The 25,716-nt window shown below is 35.3% G+C and overlaps 1 protein-coding gene across 1 annotated transcript; it reads left to right on the top strand.

The window, feature by feature from the left end:
• The first annotated feature begins 225 nt into the window (after positions 1-225).
• On the top strand, positions 226-25,427 carry LOC148312772 (guanine nucleotide-binding protein G(I)/G(S)/G(T) subunit beta-1). Its single transcript, XM_088274262.1, has 10 exons — positions 226-458; positions 12,620-12,768; positions 14,666-14,764; positions 16,075-16,220; positions 17,072-17,242; positions 19,594-19,716; positions 20,416-20,617; positions 21,894-21,971; positions 22,886-23,024; positions 24,855-25,427. The coding sequence occupies exons 3-10, from the start codon at positions 14,708-14,710 to the stop codon at positions 24,959-24,961; spliced, it is 1,023 nt and encodes a 340-aa protein (XP_088130388.1). The 5' UTR covers positions 226-458; positions 12,620-12,768; positions 14,666-14,707; the 3' UTR covers positions 24,962-25,427.
• The last annotated feature ends 289 nt before the right edge of the window (positions 25,428-25,716 follow it).

The following is a 25,716-nucleotide window of genomic DNA, read 5'->3' as shown; positions in this document are numbered from 1 at the left end:
ACCGCACCCTATCCTATGGTTCGTTCGTTTCACATTTCCGCTTTATCCTAGTACCGCGGCAAGAATGCGTTACGTCGATCGCACGTAATGTTCCGCTAGCCCTTATTTCATCAGCGCGGAAAGTCTATTTTCGAAAGCATTTTCTTCGCGTTTTGCGCCAGTCTAGAGCTGAGCTGTTCAATACGCCTCTAAATCCAGCCAATGAGAGCGCGTGAGATTCGACTTAGTTTGCAAATGGCCGTGAAAAAAGTCGAGCCCGGTAGAAGGCGTAGGGATAGGTTGATGGTTGCTAAATCCTTCTAAAAATTGTGAACGCGAAATTGTTATCACCCGGCGGTTTGCACAAACATTAGAGAATGTACGAATCAGTGAAAATGAAGTCTATTTGACTGTGATAGTGATAAACTCGACCAGGCGACTGGGAGTGGTGTGGAATACAGTTTTTTCCTGACAGAAGGGTAAAGTAAAAAGTTTCGACAGCATTTCTCGATGTTTTATTTGACAGACGGTCTTGCGGGCATATGCTTTAGGGCCGTCGGTTCCCGTTTTATCGCTTCTTGAGTGCTGAATTATGTCAGTTGGTGAATACAGTGCTGAAAATTGAATCCGACAGTCGCGCCTCGTATAGAATATTCAAGTCGCCCATCGGCTTTTTCGCACACATTGGACGTGTTTAATGTCGATATTTTCCTCGTCCGGGCCCCCCTTATTCCGCCGTAGGATCGCAGTCGAGTGCTATTTGCCTTATTTCGACTATATCAGTTGCCGGGCGTGCGATTGTAAAGGTTTAAAAGGATCGGCATAGGAAACAATCGGGTAGGTATATAAGGCATCACCTGTTTTCTGGGTAGAGCGTATAAGTTCTGCAGTATCGGGCATATTTCTCGTCTCCGCTTGTCGTGTTATTATCGAGCTGTGCCGTAAAGGAAATTACATTTTAATGCAATGAGACGTCGGGACGCACCGCAGCCTTCGCAAATATAGGTATCTACAAGTAACAGTGGAATAATATCGCCAATATCGGCGTACTGTTGCGGTGGTGTTAGTGTAATTTCCTTCGCCTAAATACGACTGCTAAAACAGGGTGTTTACAGTTACACATTAAAATGTTAGTTACAACTTCAATTAAGGCGAACATTTTGTAATAAAACATCAATTTGGCCTTGTTTTTAAAACGATTTGCCACGATTTTAGACACCGATTGCGCTATACATTATCACCATTTTGGCGGTACATACATGTTTTATCGCGGTACATTTATGGCGGTACAGTGTAGGTACATCTTTATTTTATGAAATAAAGATGAATATCACACCCAAATATCATCTTGAAGTGTTTTTACGCATATTTATTGAAAATTTCATGACAGCATCAAAACGTACCTTTGATTATCGCTAAATTAATTATATAAAATAAACTTATCTCATTTTTTTGTTGCCAAATGTAGGGTAAATATGACGTTATTTGTCCATTAAGCTGAAAGGTTTAGTCAATATTGTTTAAAATCTAAACATTTCTTTGTATAAATGTTTTCCTTGTATAAATGAATATTCAGTTATTTTTTTCGTGCTTATTCTTGTTTTTTTAGATGGAAAATTACTTGTAAAAATACTACATATATGCTAGTAATTGGCCTCCTAGTAAAATTATTTATACATGGAGAAAAATCATTGACACACTAGAAATAAAGCATTTTTATTTGGCTAGACATATGTTATAAAAACCTGTTTTCTACAATGATAAGGAGTACACAACTAAAACTTGTATTTAAATACATGTCAGCAAAAAATCAAACAGTGTACATATTGCTCACTCCCTTCAACAACGTCATAAATAAAAAAATTCAATTTTCAGTTATGCATGTTTTCGGAATGCCCAGAAAATGTACTATATCCCAGCAAAAGAAGCATATTTTTAACATAATATTTACCCCCTACAGGACAGAAAGTGTTGTTTTTGCATTTTGAAGAAAAGGTATAGTTTAATTATTTTATTAAATACACTAAATATTTTTCAAATGGAGAAAAAAACCTTCAGGTTTACAACATTTTGAGTGTGTCCAAATACTTGTTCACAAAATCTGGATTATCTCCAATTACAGGAGTTATTTTCATATTATTTTTTGACATCTCATCAAAGATGAAGAAGAATATGGAATATATATAACCATATTCTTCTTCATCTTTGATGAGATGTCAAAAAATTATATGAAAATAACTCCTGTAATTGGAGATAATCCAGATTTTGTGAACAAGTATTTGGACACACTCAAAATGTTGTAAATAAATTATCTGGTCAAATTATAAGCTTAAATAATAAAAATGAAAATGGTATTTTCTGGCGGTTCTCATGTGTGTGATTATAATCCAGGATTTGGACCTCACATACTAATATAAGAGTTTCTGCTTAATAAAAGGCTTCTTTACATCTCACCAATAGATGTGTGAAGTTCTAGTGATTCATGAACAAGGTTTCTAAATTGGTTCATATATATAGAACATCCAAGAATTTGAGTAGTGTGGTTGTCAATAATGGGTAGAATTAGGTGAATGTTACACGTGTGTAAAGTGATCACTCAAACCAGCCTATGACGGTCGTAAGCCCCGTAAATGCCCAGACTTCCATATTCTTCTTCATCTTTGATGAGATGTCAAAAAATAATATTTTTAATACATTGCATTATATTTTTAAACTATAAAAACGTTCTCCTGAAAAATCAAGTTTTTTGATTTATGACGTTCTTGAAAGGAGTGAGCGATATGTCTAGCCAAATAAAAATGCTTGATTTCTAGGTACAAAAGTTTGCATTCCAATATGATATCAACATGAGTTGGTCTTGCAATCATAATTGAAATACGAAGCATACTCACTTATTGATTTTAATTGGTAACATTGTCTGGGTCACTTCTTGCTAATAGGGATCATAATAACATATTCAAACATATGAATTATCACATCAAGTCTCCTTGCGGGATACAGACGCATGCGTTTGTAAATTCTTGAGGATAAAATACTTCAAACCCACGATTGACAACCGCATAATTCAAATTTCAAAGTAGAATGTTAATGCTATGCATTGTTTAAATTATCACTTAAACCGGCCAATGTAAACCCATACTTACAGGCTGACAGGCACCGTGGCATAGTTGGGTAGACAGAGTAGGTGAAAATAAATATTAGCGATTTTATTTATTTATTGAACGGCTAATGCCTTTAACATAACACATATCGCTCACTCCTTTGAATAACGTCATAAATCAAAAAACTTGATTTTCCAGGAGAACGTTTTTAAAGTTTAAAAATATAATACAATGTATTAAAAATAAATATCAAGCCGTTTATCGAACTTTTTACTTTGCAACAGATCTTTTTAGGTAAAACCTGAAGGTTTTTTCTCCATTTGAAAAATATTTAGTTTATTTAAAAAAATAATTAAACAATACCTTTTCTTCAAAATGCAAAAACAACACTTTATGCCCTGTAACGGGTAAATATTAAGTTTAAAAAATACCGCTTTTTCTGGGATATAGTAAATTTTCTGGGCATTCCGAAAACATGCACAACTGAAAATTGTCGATTTTTGATTTATGACGTTCTTGAAAGGAGTGAGCGATATATACAGTATGTAATATGAAATTACACTAATAGAGAAACAAAAAGTCTTAAACATAAAATATAAAATAACAAATAGTAAGCACTGGTAAATATACATCGTTCACTCCTTTCAAGAACGTCATAAATAAAAAATCTAGATTTTTCAGGAGAACGTTTTTAAAGTTTAAAAATAAAACAATATGTATTTAAAATAAAACCAGAAGGTTTTTTTTTCCATTTGAAAAATTTTAGTATATTTTAAAAAAAAATTGAACAATACCTCTTCTTCAAAATGCAAAAACAAAACTTTTTGCCCTGTAGCGGGTAAATGTTAAGTTAAAAATATGCCGCTTTTGCTGGGATATAGTACATTTTCTGGGCATTCCGAAAACATGCACAACTGAAAATTGACAATTTTTGATTTATGACGTTCTTGAAAGGAGTGAGCGACATCTCCTTCACACACTATCAGCATTCTAATATTTATTTAATTTTACCCTGGACTGGTCGCTGAAGCGTAGGAGTGATCACCTTTCCTACATATAAGTAACGATCAAGGTAACATGCGTCAATATGATGCAGTGCCCTTTGCTCCATTTGGTGCGGATGAGGATTAAAAAAAATTATCTCCTTAAATATAAGTGAGGCAAATCCAGAATTACATCAACATTTTTTTTTAAATGGGTAAAATGTTGTAAAAAAATGTGTTCTAATCAAACATAAAAATAAAACACTGTATAAGACCACTTTTGAGTTTATTTATGTAAGCACAACTAGTTATAAGAAAAGATATTCTCATCGACAATTGAAAATACAAACTCTTTTTCACCTGTTGATGACAACATCTGTGGTTCTCATAACTAGTCATGTTAACATTAATAAACTCAATAGTTGTCTTATACAAGTGTTTTATTATTGTTTTTACATATATATTTCTTTTAAAAAGAGAAATATTTGTGTTTTTATTATTTATACAAATATTTCAATTTCATACTATTTCTGTGAGCCTAAACGGCTCATTATTAGAAATAGGTATCAAATTGTGGTAGAGTGGGTTCAAACCGAGCAACTCTCACTTAAGAGTCCATGACACTAACCACAAGACCACAACCCGACACATATTGAAATTACTCAATTAATTAAAAAAAATCTTTAAAAAAAAGTTATTGATTTTAGTCTATTACAGCAAACAATTATTTTTTATCAGGAGAATCCTTATTATTTTTTGACATCTCATCAAAGATGAAGAAGAATATGGAAGTCTGGGCATTTACGGGGCTGACGACCGTCATAGGCTGGTTTAAGTGATCACTTTACACACGTGTAACATTCACCAATTCTACCCATTATTGACAACCACACTACTCAAATTCTTGTCATTTCTATATTTCATCCAATTTTGAAAAATTGTGCAAGAATTTCTAGAATTTTCACTAGTGACATCTATTGGTGAGACGAAGAAGCCTTTTTATTGAGCAAAAACTCTTATCACATATATATATATATATATATATATATATATATATATATATATATATATATATATATATATATATATATATATATATATATATATGAAGTCCGATTCCTGGTTTCTCATCTTTCATGAGAAACCCGGTTCATCTCATATTTGACGAGATGTCAAAAAATACTACGAAAAATACTCCTATAATTGGCGATAATCCAGATTTGTGAACAAGTATTTGGACGCATTGAAAATGTTGTAGGAGAATTCTGACTAATTGCAAATCTAATTGTTTATTCGTTCCCACCAGTATTTTCAACCTGAGGTCATTTAAACTTTTGTGTTTATCCCTGCAAAACTTTTCAATCTATTTCAATTATGTGATGTAAACTAGGGGAAAACAGTTAATGCGTTCCGTTAATGGGACGCGCACACTCGTTTAAAACAAAAAGTGTGCATGTGACACTTGTAACGAGGTGTTTGTAGATTATACACAAACTGAATTAAAAAACATTGTAAGCTGGACCACCGCATTCCCACATCTGATACAGAAGCATCTAGACTTCCTGACAGGCCCTCTAGATGTATATCTAACAATAGTTAGTTGTACATATTGAAAGCTGGCCCACCGCATTCCCAGATCTGATACAGAAGCATCCAGGCTTCCCGACAGACCTCTCTTGCAAAGTTTTTTTTATGATTAAAATATAAGATAAGTGTTTAAAATCGGGGTAATGTAAAAACATATTTTGTGTAATAAAAGCAAGAAGAAGAAGAAGATTAAAAGCATTGTTAACTTTGCGGGATGGTAATATAACACTCTCCTTATCTATTTATAAAATGTAACTTTGTTTTAAAATCACTATAAATATTCTCAATATTATTAATATTTAAAGCATTTACTTTGTGGTTAGTCATTTTTACTAATTTATTTTTTACAAAAATAGTGAATTTATAAATAGTAAATTTACTAATTTATTTTTTACTAATTTATTTTTCACTATAAATATTTTTTTATAACTTAATTATAATGTTTACCGGTTTCGAAGCTAACCGCTTCATTTTCAAGACTGATTGATAAAGAAGCGGTTAGCTTCGAAACCGGTAGACATTATAATTAAGTTATAATAAAATATTTATAGTGATTTTAAAACTAAATTATATTTTAATTATAAAATGGAAAATCACAATGTTAGTGCTTCAAATATAATTCGCATTTTTTTATTGTTTGTTTTATGTACTAAGTTGCGAAATTTACAAATGTGAATCAAAATTTCATCCTAATTTTACTGTGAATTTACATTTAAAAGCTTTCACTATCCCCGGCACTGCCAATCTAAATAATACAAGTTTGTGCAACCACCACCAAATTTTCTAGACGTACCCCGGTGTAGGCAGTGAAAGAGATTAGTAGTTAGTTTAGTTCAGTTAGTCAGCTAGATCCGATTCCAACCCGACGTTGGCCGGTACACAGACGCCTCCACGACCCCGATCAGCACAGCAGACAGACACGACACAGTGCAAAGACATTTACAGAAAATGGTCAGTCATCGCATTTCCTAATCAACAATTATATGAACTAATGAACAGTTAATTTGTGTTTTTTTTTTGTACTTGACTGGTTTTCCGCCTTAAGCGCGCTTACGTACTCTCCAATGCCGTGCTTAACAAGCCGGCAATACAAAAAATTTGCGTGTAAACGCATCCATCTTTATTTTTGTCCATTCAGTTTTACTTGGTAAATACCACTGTTTCTTAAAATGTATTGTGACACGTGTTTCCATGCATTCTGCATGTGAAGATGATGCGGAATGCATTGAAACACGTGTCACAATAAATTTAAAGAGACTAATATATTTACCAACTAAAACTTATATTATTTTTGGACATCTCAACATAGATGAAGACGAATATGGAAGTCTGAGCATATACGGGGCTTACGACCGTCGTAGGCTTTGTTAAGTATAATTTATATTTGAAGCACTAACTTTGTGATTTTCTATTTTATAATTAAAATGTAAATTCGTTTTAAAATCACTATCAATATTTTATTATAACTTAATTATAATGTCTACCGGTTAGCTTTGTTAAGTGATCACTTTACACACATGTAACATTCACCAATTATTCTACTATGATTGACAACCACACTACTCAAATTCTTGGAACTTCTATGTATATTGTTCAAATTCGAAACATATTGCTTGAATTCATTAGAATTTCACTAGAGACATCTAAATCTACAGTCGTAAGCCCCGTAAATGCCCAGACTTCTATATTCTTCTCCATCTTTGTTGAGATGTCAAAAAATAATATTAAAAATAACTCCCGATTGGAGATAATCCAGATTTGTGAACAAGTATTTGGACACATTCAAAATGGTGAAAGTGAAACTTAAATTAAAAATGCATACATCGCTCACTCCTTTCAAGAACGTCATAAATCGAAAATCGTAAATTTTCAGTTTTGCATGTTTTCGGAATGCCCAGAAAATGTACTATATCCAAGCAAAAGAGGCATATTTTTAACTTAATATTTACCCGCTATAGGGCTGAAAATGTTGTTTTTTTTCATTTTAAAGAAAAGGTATTGTTTAATAATTTTTTTAAATATACTTTATTTATCAAATGGAGAAAAAACCTTCAGGTTTTACCTAAAAAGGTCTGTTGCACAGTAAAAAGTTCAATAAGTGGCTTGATATTTATTTTTAATACATTGTATTATATTTTTAAACGTTACAAATGTTCTCCTGAAAAATCAAGTTTTTTTATTTATGACGTTTTTGAAAGGAGTGAGCGACATGTTACCACAAAGCGACTTCTGAATCAATTAATGAAATTTTTATTATTGCCTAGATGTAATTAACAATAAAATATCTATATGATTTTGTTCCTTATGCAACATCGGATGGACATAGGAGTCGTTAGTAGTCTAAATTGCCCCCTCCTCAAAGTATTAATATTCTGGTATTGAGTTGCATGATACTATATTTCCCAGGGGTGTGTTTACGGACCCCCTCCCCCGAAACCACTCCGAATATTGGAGGAGAGTTATTCCGTATCGATGGCATATTAAGAATATAACGTTTTATTTTATTACTCTTCTAAAAGTAGTACATAAAAGTATAGACCATAAATTGATTGATCGGGCTGGAATTGCTATGAAAAGATGTCGCCTTGTCTATGCGCCATAGAAAACTTTATAATTTTGCTTCTATTCAATAAAAAATAAATGGTCATGAATTTTGTATTCTTCTTCTTCTCTTCAAACGCTTATCCGCGCCCCAATGGTGCATAGGGCACTGCATCATATAAACGCAGTGTTATCTTGATTCTAAACCCGTGAAGGAAAGGTGATCAGGCCTCCGCTTTATGTACCAGTCCAGGGTAATATATGATAAATATTACAGTGAAAAAAATCACTTATATTTTATTACCCCCCCCCTGGGAATAAACCCGGGACCTCCAGAGCGGTAGCCGAGCGTGCTGATCATTACACTATGGAGGCGGACACATATTTGTATTCGGTGTCATTGAATATTATCATAAAATCCCGTGTTTTGAAATTATCATTAAAAATATTACCTATCTTTGTTATTATATTTTTTAAATGTATCAAAAGTCTGTGTGATGGCTATGCGACCCTAATGGACCCGAGTCAGATGTGCCGGTTGTGTCAATGTTGACCAGGCAATCTGACGCTGTACCCGAAAGAAAGTTAACCTTCGATTTAACTTTTATTATTGTTTTGTCTAAGGACAAACTAATGTATCAATCATATCATTATGAAACACCCTTGAGGTAGTATTTTACAAAATAGCTCTTTTCAAATTGTCCGAAATTACTTTTCTTTAAGTTTGGATCAACTGCCAGTTTTTGAAATGCCAATTCTTTAGAAAAAAAAAAAAACTAAGAAAAAAAGTAAGACAAGCACAAGAGCTCAGTCTATTTTTTGGAGAGGCTTAGCGCAACTAATAGTTTAAGATTGTATGAAGTAGAAATGTATAGAAATTGTATTAAATTGTATTAAAAAAAAATTATAATAAAAAACCCTTATCCGCACCCCAATGATGCATAGCGCACTGCGTCATAAAAACGCAGTGTTATCTTGATTGTTTACACATGAAGGAAAGGTGATCAGCCCTCCGCTTCAGTTACCAGTTCAGGGTAATAATATTGAATAAATATTACAGTGAAAAAATCACTTATATTTATTTTACCCCCCTTGGGAATCGAACCCGGGACCTCCAGAACGGTAGCCGAGCGTGCTGACCATTACACTACGGAGGCGGACAAAAAAAACTAGATTTATATTATCCACTGACACTGTGATGGAATTGCATTTTTAATATATTATTAGATTAAAACCAATATTTTTAGCTTTTCCACTTTATTTTTATATGACCAGTGACTGGGTTTCGTCGTTACCGACATCACCAGTCTGATGATGTCGGTAACGACGAAACCCGGTCGCTGGTCAAATAAAAATAAAGTGGAAAAGCTCAAAATATTGGTTTTAATCTAATAATATATTTAAAAAAAATCTATATTAAATTTAAAAAATAAGCAAATGAAAAGTCTTGAAGCAATGGTAAAGTTACCTATAGTGCATTGTTAAAACATTACCTTTGCACTGTAATTTCAGGCCTGGTTCTTTTGACAAAAGATAAAGAGAATTACTTTTTCTCACTATTGTTTACCGGATTAAATGACTCTTAAAAAAACTAATTGAATTGCGTATATATTTTCCACGTTTAATCAAGTCACTAATTACTGGCTAACAAGTACTATAGTGGTTATTATCTGCAGGCAGAACCAAGTAGTGTTTTACAAAATTGCACCTACAGTAGACGCTCTCTCAACCGGCCCAGGGCTGGATAACGAAAAAGCCGGTTAAAGAGAAGGCAGTGAAAAAAAAACTTCTTCTTCTTCTTCTTCTTTTAGGACTAGGTCCTGTCATTCTCGGGTCGGTCCTGGGAGGTGGAAGACCAGCTATCCTTCCATCGTTTAGGTGGTCTTCCTGGGGGTCTGATCCCGCCTATGCTGCTGTCCGCTGCCACCCTCACCACTCGATCCGAACTCGCTCTTCTCACATGGTCTCTCCAGAAACGTCTTCTTTTTCTTCCCCATCGCACAACATCTTCAACATCGCAGATTTTTCTTATATCTGAGTTTCTTACTCTGTCGCGAAGTGTTAAGCCTGCAATGGGTCGTAGGGTCTTCATTTCGGATGTCCTAAGAAGGCTTTTTGTTCTCGCGGCGTCGGCTCTTGTTTCCGTGCCGTATGTCAGGATTGGAAAAAATATTTTTTAAATAAACAGTTTTGCAAGGAAGACAAAAAAACACGCGTGTATGTTGTTATAGATCGAAGAGTCTTCATCTCGGAGGTTCGAAGTCGAGATTTTGTTCTGGAAGTATCTGCTCTTGCCTCAATCCCATATGTGGCTATTGGTCGAACTGATTTGCATAATTGTGAGAATTATTTCCAGCACGAAGGGTAGAAAAACTGACTAATTGGTGTTTGGTCGTTTACGTTTGGCTGCGAAAAGCCGACTAGTTGGCTTTTGGTACTTAATATAATAAAAATCGAAATAATCAAATGATTGGTACAGTAATTATGAATGTATTTGTTAATTGCTTGTATTTTTTTTGCTAGTATTTGCTTGGTTTTTAAGATATGTCTTTAACCCTTTGAACGCGTTAAGCAAAAAATTAAAGTTGGTCTGAAAAATGCAAATTTCCATAAAAAATTAAGTATTCTATAAAATTCCCTTTATTTCCCTTTATTTGTTTACTTGAGTCCATGGCTTGTAAAAGCCAAAGACTATAATCCATGGCTTTTACAAGCTATGGACTATGCGTCGATTTATGCGTCCAAAGGAGAAAATCAAATTTGTGTCGGGTTGTGGTCCTGTGGTTAGTGTCGCGGACTCTTGAGCCAGAGTTTCTTGGTTCGAACCCACTCTACCACAATTTGATACCTATTTCTAATAATGAGCCGCTTAGGCTCAAAGAAATAGTATGAAATTGAAATAATTGTGTAAATAATAAAAACACAAATATTACTCTTTTTTAATTTAAAATAAAATTAAAATTAAAATTCGGGCAACTTAAGTAAATTTACGCATACAAAGGGTTAAAAAAAATCGTCATAAATAAAGTGCTAAGATAAAAATCCAGTGCGGAGATATTTTTAGCAGATTTTTTTTTGTGTACCAGCATCGAAAAAAATAGAATCATTTTAACCGGATTGATTTTGCATTCCCGATACAGGTGTCAAGTAGGCTTTCATTATGTTTTGTTTGCCTACACAATCAACCGTGTCTTTAACACCTTGTGTAATGCATTAACCTAACCGGTCGGAGATGTCTCCTAACACTTCGCTCACTCCTTTCAACAACGTCATATATCAAAAAACTTGATTTTTCAGGAGATTGTTTTTATAGTTTAAGAATATAATAAAATGTATTAAAAATAAATATCGAGCCACTTATTGAACTTTTTACTTTGCAACAGATCTTTTTAGGTAAAACCTATATGTTTTTTCTCCATTTGAAAAGTATTTAGTAAATTTAAAAAAATAATTAAACAATACCTTTTCTTCAAAATGCAACAACAACACTTTCTGCCCTGTAACAAGTAAATATTAAGTGAAAAAAATGCCGCTTTTCGAAAACATGCACAACTGAAAATTGTCAATTTTTGATTTATGACGTTGTTGAAAAGAGTGAGCGACTTGTCCTAACTTGTTTCTGGGTTGTTTACTTGCCAAATATAACTGCAACAGGTAGTTACAATATTGTAATAGAACTGTCACTATTGGAACATCGATGACAGGCGCCGTGGCGTAGTTGGGTAGACGTTCGACTGCAAAACTGGCGTTGCGGGTTCAATTCCCGCCAGTTGCAAAACAAATTTAAGAAAGATCTATTTTCAATTGATATGGGCGTTTGTGATGTATTTTTCACATTTACCTTCCCTATCCTTACTATCCTACCTGCAGACAAGCCTCTAAAATAGAGGATTTGCGGGTTATTCTTTTTAAAAACAAAAAAAATATGACGTTTTTCCGCCCATTCGTCTGAGAGAACGCATTTCAACTGCATTCAGTTTACTTTCATCCTTCTTTTGCCAACTCCACGCTTCACTTCCGTACGCTAGAGTTGGAACCAGGACTCCATTGTGTACTGCCAATTTAGCTTTCACATTTTTATTTGCTGTAACTGAATTTAGCGCACCATCCTCTATCATTATCCAAAACCATAAAATATTAAATATTCTCGGGTATCTATAAAGCAACAATTTCTTTTTTAAGAGCTAGAATCTTTCTACCCAACTACTATCATTGTAGGTACCTATCTATTTCTTTCGACTATAATATATGTATATACATATATAGTTACATTTTTCCAAATAGCTTACTAAAGTAGGGCGCCGTGACAAAATACTAAACTTGTAAATGCACCGGGGGCTGAAAAAGATTGGGAACCCCTGGTCTATTATCATAGATTTTTGCGACCTAAAGCTGTGTGTTACAATTGAGGTGTTTTTATCTTTGCAGATCCTAGCGTAGCGTTGATTGGCTGCCATAGTCCCACTTCCCGGACTGAACTTCCGGCCTCGACTCGTCGCTTGCAAGCAGCTCCTAGCTGCCGGTGCTGCCGTATTGTAACCCTCCCCCCCCACCGCCCGCGGACTGCTGCACAGTCGGTGAGTATCCGAACTCTTCTTGCGGATTGTTTCCACCGGGCATGCGGTGTGAGCCAGATTCAAACCTCAGTCTCCTGTGACATGTTCATTCTTTATATGACTAATTAACCATCCGTAATTTAATGCCATACTCTGCATTGGCGAACATTCTTTGTCTCTTCTACATTCATCTCTCATACATATCTGCCAATTATTCCGACTGCTGACCTGTCCATCCCCAATTATTTGGTAGAAGTCTTCGTTTGATTTTTGATCAAGTAGAAGGTGTTAGCTTGATTTTTAATCGATTAGAAGTTTTCATTTGGTTTTAATCAACTAGAAGTCTGCTTGATTTTTGATCAAGTAGAAGTGTTAACTTGATTTTTAATCAAGTAAAAGTTTTCGTTAGGTTTAAATCAACTAGAAGTCTGCTTGATTTTTGATCTAGTAGAAGTGTGAGCTTTATTTTTAATCAAGTAGAAGTTTTCGTTTGGTTGTAATCAACCAGAAGTCTATATTTTGGAGAAATAACTAGAAGTCGCCTTGATTTTTGATCAAGTAGAAGTGTTAGCTTGATTTTTAATCGATTAGAAGTTTTCGTTCGGTTTTAATCACCTAGAAGATTGATTTTCGAATTAAAAGAAGACTAATTCTTATTTATAAAGTAGAAGTTTTCACTTGATTTGCAATCAAGTAAAAGCGTTCGCTTGATTTTTAATCAAATAGAGGTTTTCGTGCGTTTTTTTGATCAAGCAGAAGTTTTTTAGTTAATTTTTATTCGAATCTTTATTTGGTTTTAATCAAGTAGAAGTCTTCGCTTGATTTTCAATTAAGCAGAGGCGCTATTAATTATTTACAGTGCGAGAAGATGTACAAAAATACTTGTTGAAGTAATTGAGTGGCTATAATAATTGCGTTACATATGGCTCTATTACAACGTGTAACCTGTTTGCCAATTACCATCATAAGGGCATTAATGAATGCAAATATATTCTACGTTTGCACAGCTTGAACTGAACGCGCCGCAAACGTTTGTAGCCTCTCCGCTGGGAAATGGAGTTTTACAAAATCACTATTTGAGGCCGATTCTGCCTTCAATTTTTTAAAAATTTATTAACTCTATAAGTGCGGCAATTGATTTGACCATTGAAAAACAAAAATTATTATAATAGTTATCCAATGCTACGTTTTGAAAAATAGACAATATTATCAAAAATTATTTGTCATTGTGTATTAAATACATAATGAAAAATTGTAAAATGTCAAATACATTGAATTTTACTGCGGCACTCCTGTATTCGGCTCACGGCACACTGGCATTGTGGTAGAGGTGTTGTGGGAAATTTTGGACTTATCGTGGACAAATAAAAAAATTTCAAATGTCATGAGAAATTTTGGAGTTATAGTGGACAAATATAATTTTTCCAAATGTCATGGGAAATTTTGGACGTATCGTGAACCAATTAAAATTTTCTAAATGTGGTAGAAAATTTTGGAATTATCGTGGACAAATTAAAATTTTCCAAATGTCGTGGGAAATTTTGAACTTACCGTTGACAAATTAAAATTTTCCTAATGTCGTGGGAAATTTTGGACTTATCGTGGACAAATAAAAAATTTCCACATGTCGTGGGAAATTTTGAACTTACCGTTGACAAATTAAAATTTTCCTAATGTCGTGGGAAATTTTGGACTTATCGTGGACAAATAAAAAATTTCCACATGTCGTGGGAAATTTTGAACTTACCGTTGACAAATTAAAATTTTCCTAATGTCGTGGGAAATTTTGGACTTATCGTGGACAAATAAAAAATTTCCACATGTCGTGGGAAATTTTGATTTGTCCTGAAATTGTAAATCAAGTAGGCATTGGAATGAAGCGATACACGGTGACTTATTTAGCCTTGTCCCGTTGCAGTTCAGTGCTGTGCGAGGGAGACGGGATTAGCCGGCCGCCACCATGAACGAGCTGGACAGCCTGAGGCAGGAGGCGGAGACACTCAAGAATGTCATCAGAGTGAGTACTTCTCTTACTACGCATTATCACCGTATAGTCGTCCATTTTGCATGCTATCCTTGCATTTGCATTTGCAAGGTCTCATCTTCTGCGATCTGGTCTCTTCTCTACTCAAAACAAAGTCAAATTGAATCCTTGCAACGTTGTTTGCTAAAAAAAGTCATACAGGTGACAACCTAGAGGAAAACAAAATACGGCGTAACTATCCTTTTTGAAGTTTTGAAAATATCGAATCTGCAAAAGTAAAGATTTTTTTACTCCATAACATGATTTAAATATCGCTGGTTAAATGCCGAATGGCCACAATGTGAAGAAAAAAAAATTAAACTCTTTTTTCCAAAAATGGTATCTAAATTGTCAACATTTTCATATTCAAAATACGCCCATGATTCTAGCGTTAGAAATGGACATTTAGATACTATTTTTGGAATAAAGAGTTTAATTTTTTTTTGCGTTGTGTCACTTAACCAGCGATATATAAATAAAACACTTGTGTTAGTCCAATTTTGAGTTTATTAATTTAAACATTAGTTTTGAGTAGGTACTGTAGAACAGGGCTACTTGAACTTTGATGTGTTACTTGAGCCCAGTACAAAAAAAGATTTAAATCTGTATTTGGTCTGGGTATCGTGACAATAAGTGTCACCTGTCAGGGAAACAATGAATCATGTCGATACGTTCATTATTGTAGACCAAATACAGATCTAAATATTTTTTTGTACTGGGCTCAAGTAACACATCAAAGTTCAAGTAGCCCCGTTCTATAGTACTATTGATGTTCTCATCAAAAGTTGCTAACACGAACTACTATCATGTATGTTTTCTTATAAAACATGTAAAAAAAAATACGGCATTTGTGTATGTGTCGAGCCCAAATTGGTTCCGGGGTGGTATTCAACAATTTTTCAATTTATTCAACAAAAAATTAATATATACATAACAAACAATATTCAAGGCGTATATATTAAAAGTAAGCAAGAAGACTTAAAGGTGTAGAAGAATCCCGCTTCGGAAAACTCCTTCGGACACATGGGACAGATCAATATCCAATGTGATATTGTTCAACATAGCGGTAGCTCTTCCTACAGGCATAACCATCGGCAGGTTGGTCCTGTGTATAGGAATGTGAAACAATCTATGTCGACGCTGTCTTAGGTAACTATCGGGAACATACAGACCAATGCTCCGGATAATTTCAGGATTATCGATCATACCGCGCAACAATGGATAAAATTGCGTAATCAAATACACATTCCTTCTAGTCTCTAAACTATTGTATTGGTATCACGAATATGTGTTCCCGGTTGCAGGATGCGCGCAAGGCGGCGTGCGACACATCGCTGGTGCAGGCCACGGTCACGCTGGAGCCCATCGGCCGCATACAGATGCGCACGCGGAGGACGCTCCGCGGCCATCTCGCCAAGATATACGCCATGCACTGGGGCAGTGACTCCAGGTAAACGTTAATATTACAACCTAGATTGTCACTCTGTCACGCGCCATGTCCTTGGCTTCCTCCCAGGCCGTCTCTCCGTAGGGGTAGGCAGAGAAGATTTTTAAGAAAGATTTGTTTTCAATTGACCTTCCCTATCCTTACTATCCTACCTAGATAAGCCTCTAAAAGCAAAGGCTTTGCGGGTTATTCCTTCATTAATTTTTTTTTTGAAACATTTAAAAAATATATATATTTTTTTAAATAGTTATATTTTTTAATACAATTTAATACAATTTCTATACATTTATACGTATGGCAAACTAAAAAAATAATAATTTTAGTTTCGCCGTGCCTCTCCAAAAAAGAGACTGAGCTCTTGTGCTTGAAGAGGGCCTTACACTCAAGGTTTATTTCTTATTTGATTAATGGTATAATTGTAATAGTAATTCTTTTCTTGTGGTCAGCACGCTCAGCTAACATTCTGGAGGTCCCGGGTTCGATTCCCAAGGGAGGGGCCAATAAATATAAGTAATTTTTTTCACTCTAATATTTATTCAATATTACCCTGGACTGGTACCTGAAGCGAACGGCTGATCACCTTTCCTTCAAGATAACACTGCGTTTATATGTTGCAGTGCCCTATGCACCATTGGGTGCGGATAAAGGTTAAAAAAAAGTAGTTATTCTTTTTTTTTAAATATTTTTTAAAGATAAATATTTTTTCTCTCGCTATCCATTTTCTCCACACGTTCATAAAACCTTAAAGAACTCTTCTTAATCTCTTGTTGATTGTAAAAGCCGATGAATGACACATTTTCCTACTGTGTCTGGGTGGGGAGAGGCGAGTCGCTGACCGGGCGGTGTGATTGCAGGAACCTGGTGTCGGCCAGCCAGGACGGCAAGCTGATAGTGTGGGACAGCCACACCACCAACAAGGTGCACGCCATCCCGCTGCGCTCCTCGTGGGTCATGACCTGCGCCTACGCGCCCTCCGGCTCCTACGTGGCCTGCGGCGGGCTGGACAACATCTGCTCCATCTACAGGTGAGATCCCCACTCCGCATGATATCAGCAGGATGTAGTCGAACCCCTGTTTTACGTTTTACAAGGGAGTGAAAAAAAAACTCAAGTGGATGGAAAATAAATGTTGATTTGAGATATTGAAATGAAAAAACTTTTTTTTTTGTGAAATTATCATGAGTTGATGAGTTTTTTTTGCATACAAAAACCTAACTGAAAAAAAAACTTGAGTGGATGGAAAATAAATGTGAATTTGGGATATTGAAGGAAAAAAAACTTTTTTATTTTACTTTATTTTTTTTGTGAAAATCATATGAGTTGATGAGTTTTTTTTGCATACAAAAACCTAACTGAAGGGAACGTATAAATTGAGGTTGGTAAGAAAATATATCTTTGTTGCCACGCGCAACGTGAAGAAGGGATAAGAGAAGAGTCATTGCTTCCACAAGGGTCACAACCCTCAGTAATGAGGAATAAGACGGAGAAGATTTTTTTTTTTTGTAAAAAAATGTAATGATTTAACAAATGAAACAAACAAAATTTAAAAACTGCTCATAAACAATGATACGTTACAGATAGAGTAAAAAATCTAATGACAGGATATTTTCAATGTAAACTGGGGGGAAAAAATGTAAATGCGTGTAATAAATGTACAAAACCATATCGTAGTCGTACAGGAGAAGGTGACCAACTACCAAAACGTAAAATTTTCAGGAGGGCCATTTAAGTCACTATTGCTAGGCAAGAAAATAAACACCAATGCAGTTAGTCATTTTAAACTATTCAATATATTATACTTCCAAGTTTAAAATTCTTTGGGATTTTTTCAGGGCAATATTAAGCTAGTATGATATCAAATAGTCAATGATCAGGTTTTTGTAAAACAATGCACTTGGTCACTTTCTCCTGTATGACTACGATATAGGGACTGAAAAAATTGCACACTGTTGCCGGGAAAATGTTAAATCCGGGGACATAAAATCCGGATTTCACGGTTATTTCACTAACCACATTTACATTTTAAAAATATATAATAACTTTTTACAGTTATGCAAGTGAATTTAGATAAAAATGTAAGAATGAATAAGATTAAATTTCTCAATTATTAATGGTTTGCATGTCATAATTTCAGTGATAAATGTGAGAATAAAAATAAATTGTGTATTGTATTTTAAGTAGGGAATATAGAACTCCTTTGCCCGGTCAATACGCATAATTATTCGTAATTTTTGAGATGATATGATCATATAAATTATTATCTCTTTGTCGATTTTAACACGTTTTTGGGCAGTGTTTTCATCAACCCGGACCCTAATTATACTCTGGCAGTCTGCCGCCCGACCCTCAGTATACTAATCACAAGTAGCCGCAACACCCAATTCCCATCTGTACAATGTTTTTTGGCGTCTCTCGCGCTCTACCAAAAGTAAGCAATAAGAACTATCAACGGTATGTAAACGACGCTCTTAAGCGTTTCCCGCAAATAATGTGCCAACTAAACTTGAATTTTAATAATACATTTCCAATATTGCACAAAAAATGGTTTAAATGCTAATCTGTACCGTTTTCTGTATTCTATCGAAATCTTAATTGAAGTTGCGACAAAACAAACTCTAAAAAAAAATCAGCTGCGAATTTGCGAAATGTAAAGGTTTACCCACAATGTGTGTGAAAAATGCGGAGCAGCTTTATGCTACACGAAAGTTAAGAATTGCTTCAGAAACTTCCACCTCTCACATTAAAGGCTGCCAGCCTATTATTATCATTATTTTGATCTTTTTATTCAGTGTTGCCTCAAGGCAACACTCACTATTTTTTAGTTTTGTTTCATAATTAATAAAAAAAAAAAAAATTCCCGAAACACGTGTATTTTACTTTTGTCTTTACGTCTCAAATCCAAAAAATGAAAAACATTCGAGCTCATGAGTGATAGAGGGTTAAACCAATATGAATTCATTAAATCGCACCAGAACGTAACAATCTCACAAGCTAGAATTCCTGATAACTTAAAATTTTTTCGGTGAGTGGTTATATACTAATATTATTAACATTTTTGTAAAAAAAATAAATAAGTAGAAATGACTAACCACAAAGTAAATGCTTTAAATATTAATAATATTGAGAATAAAATAATTTATAATGGAAATGTAACGTTTTGGTGAGGACCTCCACAATTATAGTAACTAAACTAGACTTAGTGAATGTTTATCAATTAACAATTCAGGCAAACTACACAAATATATATTTTTCATAAATTTTTCTATCACATGTGGTTTATATGTGTAGTTAGCAGGCTCCCAAGTGAAAATTGGCAATTGATCAAGATAGCAAAAATGATCTGCATGGAATGATGACATTGTGGTTTCAATTTTTAGTCTGAAGACGCGCGAGGGAAATGTGCGGGTGTCGCGGGAACTGCCCGGCCACACGGGATACCTCTCCTGCTGCCGCTTCCTGGACGATAACCAGATCCTGACTAGCTCCGGAGATATGTCCTGGTAACTATACACTCCTTATTTGGTTCCTCGTTTATTTGCCTTTCCGTTGCATGCTAGCTGTTTTACAATATACAATGTGTATTTTTATTAATGGTCAGCACGCTCGGCTACCGTGCTGGAGGTCCCGTGTTCGATTCTCAGTGGGAGGGTTTAAATAACATAAGTGATTTTTTCACTCCAATATTTATTTAATATTTCATTTATTGATTCGGCAGTCACTTTGTGGTAAAATCTATCCATATTTAATTTAAGTTTTACTTAGTAAATACCACTATTTTTTAAAAGCTACTTTGACACGTGTCACGATGCATTCCGCATCATTTTCAAAAACAAATAAGCGGATGGCTTATCTACAGGTAACAGTTATCTTCATGTTTTAACGATCATAATAACACTGCGTTTATATGATGCAGTGCCCTATGCACCATCGGGTGCGGTCAAGGGTTTGAAGAAGAAGTTTTATTCCGCTGTCTGCATACATACAAGTTTAAAAAATTAACGCAATATGGTGTTAAAAATTAACGCAATTATGGCCAGAATGGTAAATGTCACGCAAATGTATAAAGTTTGATATCTTGAGTTTTTTGGCTTTAATTATCAGTTGATGTCAAAGTTGAAAAGGTCTTTTAAAATTTAGATTTGAGATATGTTGAGGTCCATAACGGTGGCATGTTCTCACGTTGCGGCGTGTGATTCCAGCGCGCTGTGGGACATCGAGACGGGCCAGCAGTGCGGCTCGTTCGTGGGGCACACGGGCGACGTGATGTCGCTGTCCCTCGCGCCCGACATGCGCACCTTCGTGTCGGGGGCCTGCGACGCCAGCGCCAAGCTGTGGGACGTGCGCGACGGCATGTGCCGCCAGACCTTCCCGGGACACGAGAGCGACATCAACGCCGTCACGGTAACCACCTCACTCCAGCCGATTACTCTCTCTGCCCTGACTTGGGACACTGGCTTACTACTGACCTTGTGGGCGGTTATATTGTCACTTTGTGGGTTTTTTAAGAGTCAAATGTCTGTATATAACTAGCATTATATTTTAATGAATCCCGACGGATTCTCCAGTTCTTTGGACACGTTGCGCGTGGCAACGAGGATAGCCTGGAACGACTAGTTTTGATCTGTAGCCTGGAGGGAAAGAGAGGGAGAGGAAGATCCCCACACGATGGACCGATCAAATTAAGGCAGCAGCAGGCACCTCGGTAGTTGGAGCGCTACGTGCAGCGCAGTCAAGGGATAACTGGAGAAGAGTAATTGCAAGGGTCACAACCCTCAGCAATGAGGAATAAGAGTTTATTCCACTTAATTTTAGTTCTTCTTCTTCATCATCTTGGTGTAGGACTTGTGGCCTGTTTTTAAGAGGGATTAGCCTCCTGTGATGTCGATGCCCAGCTATCTACCCATCTCTTTGGTGGTCTCCCCGGAAGCCGTGTCTACCATGGGGTTGACCGTACAATGCGATGTGGGGGAGTCTGGATGGTTCCATTCTCCTCACATGCGCATACCATTGTCTCCTTCGTTGCCTTCCCCACCTTACGACATCTTTGATCTCGCATATTTCCCTGATCCTGGCGTTTCTTATTCTATCTCGAAGACTCTTGCCTGATATGCTTTTTAAGAGTCTTATTTTATAGAATAAAATAGACTTTATTCCACTTAATTTTAGTTGAATTCAGTAAATAAATAAAATTTATGTGGAAACCTTGGGTGCGATTATATTGTCACTTGGGTTTTTGGTGGATTCGAATGTCTATATACCCATACCTCGCTATACGGCCGCTCTTTATACGGCATTTCACTAAACGACCCTCTTCAATCAAGGCACGTTTTGGATTTATATTTTTAAATTATATTTTTTAAATCATATTTTTTAAATCATATTTTCATATGGTGTATAGAGTGTGTGGAAGTTTTTGGTAATGGAATGTAATTAACTACGAGTATTTTTATGTTTTTTAGTATTTTAATGTTTTAGAATTTGATAAACCCTGATGATGACTAAGGTTCTTGTAGAAACCGGTTGGTTAAAGTGTACTAATAATGATAAAAAATAAAAAAATTGGTTAAAACAATGTTGTTTAATTTTATAAAATGTGCCACAAAGTATCTGCGAAAAACATTCAAGAAATTTATCACCTTTGTTACAATCATGACTAATCAAACTTTCTCTTTTACAGTTCTTCCCGTCTGGATTTGCATTTGCCACGGGTTCTGACGATGCCACATGTCGAGTGTTCGACATTCGCTCCGACCAGGTCTGTACACGATATCCATTCAAAGAACTTTTATTTTGCTAAACTCCAGTTGACCCATACCGGTCCCCAAAAATTTTAAAAAATTCCAAGTAGACAGTTACGCATTCCAATGGGCAAAAATTCATTTGTCCATTGGACTTGTAACTTTATTTATTGTTTCGGCATTAACTTTGTGGTAAGACATGTTACAATGATTAAAGAAAACACTTCGTTTTTTACCACTTGAGTTTTATTATAGACTACATGTTTCAGAAGTTAAACTTCCATCATTCAGGTCTGTATAATAACAACAGTTATTATACAGACCTGAATGATGGAAGTTTAACTTCTGAAACATGTAGTCTATAATAAAACTCAAGTGGTAAAAAACAAAGTGTTTTCTTTAATCATTGGACTTGTAACTGCCTATCTGGAATTTTTAATATTTTGTTGGGGACCAAAAAGGGTTAATTGCATTATCTACTAAGATACGAGTATATAATTTAGTAATATTAACGATTTATACTCGGTGAAGACCAAATGCCGCTTATGCAATGCCTGCATTGCTCCTGTTCTCTTATACGGCTGTAAAACATAGCACCTTACAAGAGCCCAGAGCAGCCGTATACTAAGCTTTGAGAATAGGTGTCTGCGGAGAATTTTAGGCGTGCTGTGGTTAGACTTTGTGAGGAATAAAGAGATAAGGTGTAAGACGCAGAAAATCTTGGTCATAACTGTCGTCAAGAAAAGGCGATTCAGTTGGCTTGGCCATCCGCATGCCTCCTGAGAGCCGCCATCAAGCTTGCCTCTTTTACAAGGCGTCAGGTTCGCGCCGCCCAGGACGACCACTGCTGACAATTCGTCGGCAGTTCTCGTCAGAACTTTTGGACGCGGATCTATGTTCTCGCCTTTCTAACCCTCGATTTGTGTTGCAGGAGCTGGCGATGTACTCGCATGACAACATAATCTGCGGGATCACGTCGGTGGCGTTCTCGCGGAGCGGCCGCCTGCTGTTGGCTGGCTATGACGATTTCAACTGCAACGTTTGGGACTCCATGAAGACAGAGAGGGCCGGTCAGTAATCAGTAATCCTATTTAACCCTATGGTTACCAAAATCCCATATATCATATTTCGCTCACTCCTTTAAGAACGTCATAAATCAAAAATCGTCAATTTTCAGTGGTGCGTGTTTTTGGAATGCCCAGAAAATGTACTATATCCCAGCAAAAGAGGCATATTTTTAACTTAATATTTACCCGCTACAGGGCAGAAAGTGTTGTTTTTGCATTTTGAAGAAAAGGTATTGTTTAATTATTTTTTAAATATACTAAATATTTTTCAAATGGAGAAAAAACCTTCAGGTTTTACCTAATAAGATCTGTTGCACTGTAAAAAGTTCAATAAGTGGCTTGGTATTTATTTTTAATACATTGTATTATATTTTTTAACTTTAAAAACGTTCTCCTGAAAAATCAAGTTTTTTCCTTTATGACGTTCTTGAAAGGAGTGAGCGATTTATATATCCTATTTTTTATACCATACCATACCCTTACCTCCTGACGACGTTTTTCATTAATACTTTTTTTTTTAATTTTCTCTCATTATCATTTTCATATCATAATCCATACCTGTATTAAGCGCCCTTGAGGTAGTTTTTTTACGAAAATGGCGCTATATAAATCATCCAAGATTATTATTATTATTATTATTACCCTTTTACTCCCTTTCTCACACACACACACACCCAATCTTTTTAATTTAATTTTTATCTTGATGTTTTTGATCGTTATTATAATATAAATCTGGAATTGTGTAATTGGCTTTTTTTCAATGAATGTAACTATTTTTTATTATGAAATACTTTTAATAAATTTAAAGCTGTACAATTCCCGAATAAATAAAAATAAATAAAAGAAAATATCGGCTTTCGGTTCTCTGGCGAGAAATACCAGATACGTTGGATCTGATGCCACAATTTACACAAGTATCAGATACATTTTGAACAGTATGTTAGGGCGGAACGATCGAGGGAACAAATGCTAGAGAACACCCACGCCGCGAATATCTTTGCGACTTGTATGAGGATATGGGCTGTTTGACGTATGAAGAGCTGAATGACCAGAATGGCGAAGGAGGTGTCATTTGTTGCTGCAGACCAATCCACGGGATTGAGACCAGAGAAGAAGTTGGGATTCCTTCAGGGTTGTTAAAAAAAATTCAATTCATGTTATGTATTTTTTTTCTTCACTTAGTTGTACATTGAAATTTAGAATTATTGATCATTCACATCTTACAATTAGTTGTAATATTACAAAAAGTTACAGAAATACTTAACCCTTTCATGACAACTGGTTACTGCTGCTAACCACAAATTTAAAATAAATTGTCTAAGTGTCTACAGGTTTCTAGTTAAAACCATAGTGCATTATGTGTTGCCTATGTAACAGAAATAGTGCTTGTATGGCGATGTGCACATGTCGGGATATTTATAGGTTATATGTATCTTAGTTTATCGATTTTGTAAGGTTATTGAACGAAATAAACAAAATATTAATTGAGTGATAGTCATAATAATACTAAATATAAGTAGTGTTATATATAACCTCATATTTTCAAGAATAAATGCTTTTACTTATACTTTATAAAACATGGTCTTTGTCGCTACCTACCAGGCACACAATGTGTATTTTTAATTTTGTTGAGGGATAAATATTGCATCAATCTGTGTGCACAATATTCAGCAAATTTTCAGTTGCTGTATACACTTATTAGTAAATAATTTCTAGAAATAAAAATGTATGAAGAAAAATATTTTTTATTCTGTCATCAAAGGGTTAAAGAGAAAAGAGAAAAACAAAGCGCATTAAATCAATTTTTTCACTGTTTCTTTTCCCTTATTCCAGGAATCTTGGCCGGCCACGACAACAGGGTGTCGTGCCTCGGCGTCACGGAGAACGGCATGGCCGTCGCCACGGGATCCTGGGACTCCTTCCTCCGCATATGGAACTAGAAGCCCCCCTCTCCGCCATCCTCCGTCTGCAGCCGCTCCCGCCACGCCCAGAGCCGAGCATTACCCGACGCCAGCTGTCCAAAAATCACCACCAAATCAACAGAGGAACGATTTTCACCGCAACGAGTGATACTTTTGATATCGTGCCCCACCTTTTAAACGTAATCAATAATGGAATATACAATATGTATTCCAGAATTCAACTTTTCGGTGACATTTTCAATTTTATTTCAACTTGAATATGTAACAGTCGACAGAGCTTCTGTATTCTGTAATTCAAAAATATCTTTAAAAAATAATCATTTTGCGCAAATTGTATAGTGATACTTTTGATATCGTACACCACTTTCTAAACATTATCAATAACGGAGCGTACAATCTGTATTCCGCAATTAAACTTTTCGGTGACTAAAAAGGTGGCGTTTTCGTCTTTATTTCAACTCAAAAATCTATTAGGCGACAGAGCGTACAACTTCTGTATTCTGTAATTCAATAAATCATTCTAAAAAATAGAAATTTTGCGCAAATTGTTTGCAAAATCGTATTACGCTTCAGAGAGAGAGCTAGCTTTGTTACTTTTAAACGTTTCGTATGGGTCTACTGATGCAGTTTGAAAATGAAACTGTGAAACAGCTGTTGTTGATTTTAGAATCATTCATGAAGTGGTAAATCACACAAACTTTTTCAAACGGTGATTCCGGTTCTAAACGATTGCAGTTTGTATTTTGTTTCCGTTGTGTAGAATTAAATGTGAC

The sequence above is a fragment of the Brachycentrus maculatus genome, unplaced genomic scaffold (assembly GCF_059751285.1).
Source record: "Brachycentrus maculatus isolate JH-2025_06_01 unplaced genomic scaffold, ASM5975128v1 h1tg000033l, whole genome shotgun sequence".
NCBI classification, from domain to species: Eukaryota; Metazoa; Arthropoda; class Insecta; order Trichoptera; family Brachycentridae; genus Brachycentrus; species Brachycentrus maculatus.
This window is presented reverse-complemented; position numbering and strand designations above follow the sequence as displayed.

What these genes read in the sequence shown, in the direction of transcription:
- LOC148312772 (XM_088274262.1), top strand. Translation starts at nt 14,708, where the DNA reads ATGAACGAGCTGGACAGCCTGAGGCAGGAGGCGGAGACACTCAAGAAT. An exon ending in CACTGGGGCAGTGACTCCAG is followed by an intron (nt 16,221 to 17,071) that starts GTAAACGTTAAT and finishes GTGTGATTGCAG; the next exon opens with GAACCTGGTGTCGGCCAGCC. An exon ending in AGCTCCGGAGATATGTCCTG is followed by an intron (nt 19,717 to 20,415) that starts GTAACTATACAC and finishes GTGTGATTCCAG; the next exon opens with CGCGCTGTGGGACATCGAGA.